The 4,664-nt window shown below is 46.9% G+C and overlaps 1 protein-coding gene across 1 annotated transcript; it reads right to left on the bottom strand.

Annotated features, from left to right (window-relative positions):
• Positions 1-397: 397 nt before the first annotated feature.
• Positions 398-1,048, bottom strand: LOC138373179 (uncharacterized). Its single transcript, XM_069339207.1, has one exon. The coding sequence runs from the start codon at positions 1,046-1,048 to the stop codon at positions 398-400; it is 651 nt and encodes a 216-aa protein (XP_069195308.1).
• Between the last annotated feature and the right edge of the window lie 3,616 nt (positions 1,049-4,664).

Here is a 4,664-nt window from a genome sequence, read left to right on the forward strand (position 1 = left end):
GTGAGAATACCTCGGGTCTCAGCTGCAGGAGTAAAAGACACGTTGGTAATGCGACGGTCCGTCTGCTGCGTCGACCTAAATTATGCATAAACCCCGAGAGAGACCTCCACCCCCTGGAGGGAGGGGTGGGGTCAGGGAGAGGCTAGAGGTTGGGAGGAAGGAGGGATGGGATAGGGAAGTGAGAGAGAGAGAGAGAGACAGAGAGAGAGAGAGAGGGAACCTGGGGGCTGGAGGGAAGAGAGGGGGACTGGAGGAAGGAAGGAGGAATTGCGGAAAGGGAAGGGGAAGAGGGCCCGTGGCAGAGAGGGGGTAGCCGGGAAGGTGTTGGGAAAGGGGGGGGGGAGGGGGTGTAAGACAAAGGGCGTGCAAGATAAAAGGTAGGAGGGAGAAGTACCGTTCACGAGGGCATGGGGAGGGAGTTGGGCAAGGTTGGATAAGTGAGATATAGGTGAGAAAGGTGAAGGTTGGGGTTGATGATGGGGGCAGGAAGGTGGACCCATGATGGGGGCCAGGAAGGTGGACCCATGATGGGGGCCAGGAAGATGGACCCATGATGGGGGCCAGGAAGGTGGACCCATGATGGGGGCCAGGAAGGTGGACCCATGATGGGGGCCAGGAAGGTGGACCCATGATGGGGGCCAGGAAGGTGGACCCATGATGGGGGCCAGGAAGGTGGACCCATGATGGGGGCCAGGAAGGTGGACCCATGATGGGGGCCAGGAAGGTGGACCCATGATGGGGGCCAGGAAGGTGGACCCATGATGGGGACCAAGAAGGTGGACCCATGATGGGGGCCAGGAAGGTGGACCCATGATGGGGGCCAGGAAGGTGGACCCATGATGGGGGCCAGGAAGGTGGACCCATGATGGGGGCCAGGAAGGTGGACCCATGATGGGGGCCAGGAAGGTGGACCCATGATGGGGGCCAGGAAGGTGGACCCATGATGGGGGCCAGGAAGGTGGACCCATGATGGGGGCCAGGAAGGTGGACCCATGATGGGGGCCAGGAAGGTGGACCCACTGCTCAGCTTCCTTACCTTCGTCACCATCCCTGGCGGTGTTGTGGTGTATGCTGCCACGACATCCACACACCAGTCACTAGGGAAGGCTGGCCACACACCAGTCACTAGGGAAGGCTGGCCACACACCAGTCACTAGGGAAGGCTGGCCACACACCAGTCACCAGGAAGGCTGGCCACACACCAGTCACCTGGGAAGGTTGTGAACAATTCTCGAAACTTTTTTTTTCATCCTGTGGAATCTGTATGGTGGAACATGGCATCTCATCCGCTAGACTGTAGTGCAGTATGAGCCCACAGTGGAATGGTTCCCAGGATCAATTCCTGTTTTACAGAGAGACATTTGGGCACATTTCCTTACAATTGATGACTGGGTTCATTTAACAGTAAATGGGTAACTGGGAGTTGGGTAACTGTTGTGGGTTGCATCTTGAGGAAGATCAGTCGGTGATGTAGAGGAACCTCGATAGGACTAACAGGCGACCAAAACTGAACCACACAATCTAAATGGGGCGTAACCAGAGCAAGATATAGCTGAAGAACAACACCAGGTGTCTTGTTACTAACGCTTCGATAAATAAATCCCAGTGCCCTATTTGCCTTATTACGAACATTTATGTTTTGATTTTTTGGTTTTAAATTCTTACTAATCATAATTCCCAGATCCCCTTTCGCAATCCGACTTCGCAATCTCAACACCATCTAGCTCGTATCTTGTAACTCTTATCATCATTACCTAACCTAGTCTCAAAACCTTACATTTGTTAGCATTAAACTGCATCTCCCAGTCTTTTGCCCATTTCAAAACCTTATTTAATACCTGGTTGATGGGGTTCTGGGAGTTCTTCTACTCCCCAAGCCCGGCCCGAGGCCAGGCTTGACTTACGAGAGCTTGGTTCAACAGGCTGTTGCTTGGAGCGGCCCGCAGGCCCACATACCCACCACAGCCCGGTTGGTCCGGCACTTCTTTTAGAAAACAATCTCGTTTTCTCTTGAAGATGTCCACGGTTGTTGCCACAATATTTATATCGTTTTGAAGTGATAGTATTTTTCCGTGTTTATTAACCTCCCGATTTTTGTATCATCGGCAAATTTGCAAATATTGCTGCTCAAACCTGAATGTAAATCATTTATATATATTGTGAATAACAGAGATCCCAAGACTGAGCTTTGAGGCACTCCACTTACAACATTTTCTCACTCTGATTTAACCCCATTTATACTAACTCTGTTTCCTTTGGTATAGCCATGCCCTAATCCAACTTAATATAACACCCCCAATACCGTGAGCCTCTATCTTTTTAATCAGTCTTTCATGTGGCACTGTATCAAAAGCTTTGATAAAGTAATAATTAACAAGGTAATTAACATTTATTTGAGTTTCCCAGTTGTATAATAATATTTTTCAGATGCCTCAGGTTGAGAGATCAATAGTATATGGTAAATATGAGAAAAAACTAAGCCAGTGTGACTATATACCGCCAGCAAGGAATATGCGACAGACTAAGTGCTGGGAGATGAGGAAAGAGTAAAGGAACGCGTGTGCCCAACCACTTGGCTCTGGCGGGAGTTTATGTAAGTAAGTTTATGGTATAAAATATTCAAGATGTGAGTTTTACCACTCTGACGTATCAGCTTTTCAGTCGTATATTGACGCGGGTGAGGTCGACGGGTTCAGTAAGTGGCGAAAGGTCTCAATTACTCTCCTTTGAGAGCAATCTTCAGATTGCGGCCGCAAGTGATTTCCAGACGTGAATTACCACCTTGGCCGGATCACGGCTCGCCTAGACCTCGCCTCGGATTTAGCAACATTGGATAGAAGGAATAGCCGGTGGATAGGGCAGGTGAGGGAGCACTAGAGGAGACGGTATTGCCAGGCCGGCGCCCACCTCCCTCACTCTCCCACCCTAAACTCTCCCAAGTTTCAATTACATAAAGAGTTTCTCGCGGTTTCCGCTCCAGAAATGTTGAAATAAGTCCATCTGACGCAGGATTTTTAGGGGCCGTCGCCCTGGCCGCCTTCAGCATGGAGCCGTGCCCCCACAACATGCGGGACTCAGGGGTCCAGAGATAATGTGTAGTCAGGAGTGTTACTGGTGATGCGAGGAGGAGGAGGTGGCAACACTGCAGAAATTGACTACCGCAAGGCGCAGCTGCAAATCAGTTAATTGGTTTGTAATATACTAAAGCAGGAAAATAGATATTTTGAAAGTGACTACGCCTGTTTAATCTCTCAAGGTCTATATGGCGTTACCTGCCCCCTCCGCCCTCTCTCTCTCTCTCTCTCTCTCTCTCTCTCTCTCTCTCTCTCTCTCTCTCTCTCTCTCTCTCTCTCTCTCGCTCTCGCACTGCACTACTTGGCTTGGTATGCAAGGCCCAATTTACCTAACAGGCAGAGTGATTTTCGTTATTTTCAAATATTGCTTTCCACGTTGGTTTATTCCAATAACTATATTAAGGACATGTATTACACACTTAGGTCAGATAGTTTAGGTTTGATCACATTTATGTTTTAATTAAATGAACAAAAATGCAAATCACATATAAGGTAATGAAAAGCTTAATCATTCCATAAGGAAACAAAATTTAAATATATTATTTCAGGAAAATTTGGCTTGTTAGGCAACGTGGCCTATTAGGTTCATTATATAATGTATATAAATTTTCAGCTGGAAGCCTCATCAAACTTTGCAGGGTGACTGGTGGGTTTATTGAGACGGTCATAGGTGGGGAGACTCAACTTCATGAGTTCCCTTCATTTATTTATTTATTTATTTATTTATTTATTTATTTATTTATATACAAGAAGGTACATTGGGTTTGTGAGAATACATAGCATAGTATTTAAAATCTTATAAAGCCACTAGTACGCGCAGCGTTTCGGGCAGGTCCTTAATCTAACAGATAGATAATCTAACAGATATCGACTTCATGAAGTCGATAAAAATTAAATAGGCTTGGGCGATTCCATAATCAATTTGTTTATTATTCACGGGGACATACAATAAATATAGGTTTCAGATTGAACAAATCATAGCTTTTTATACTGGTGCTTTCAGGTCGTTTGGAGACAATAATTTCTTTCCTATCAGCACTAAACGTCCACCAGACTGCGACACAGTGGGTGTCAGGATCAGGTTGGGTTACCGTTACCTGTGGCAGGTGGCTACAGGTGACGGATCTCCCAATCCTGAGCACTCCAGGTGCAAACTCTGTGAGCAGGAACTACGGCATGATCTCCCACACTACATCACCCAGTTATTAGACCATTCTGACCCGTTGGCATGAGGTGCCTGGGGCTTTGTAATTACTTTATTCACTCTTGTGTTCATGATGATATCCACATAATCCACATATCCACCCAGAGTCTGCCAGTGCAGACTACTTATCACATGCCTCTGTATGACTAACCATCCTGTGTGATGGGTATTTTCAGCATCACGTAACTAGTTTTTGACACACTCTGTACACTCCTTCATATAGTCTAGGGTAGCTGCACAAATAAAGATGGACAACATGGATTTAGAGCGGGAAGATCCTGTCTGCTACAGTTACTCAACCACTATGACAAAATCACAGAAGCCTTAGAAGAAAAACAAAATGCAAATGTTGTATACACAGACTTTGCAAAGGCATTCGATAAATG

Source organism: Procambarus clarkii, chromosome 41 (genome assembly GCF_040958095.1).
Source record: "Procambarus clarkii isolate CNS0578487 chromosome 41, FALCON_Pclarkii_2.0, whole genome shotgun sequence".
Taxonomy (NCBI): Eukaryota; Metazoa; Arthropoda; class Malacostraca; order Decapoda; family Cambaridae; genus Procambarus; species Procambarus clarkii.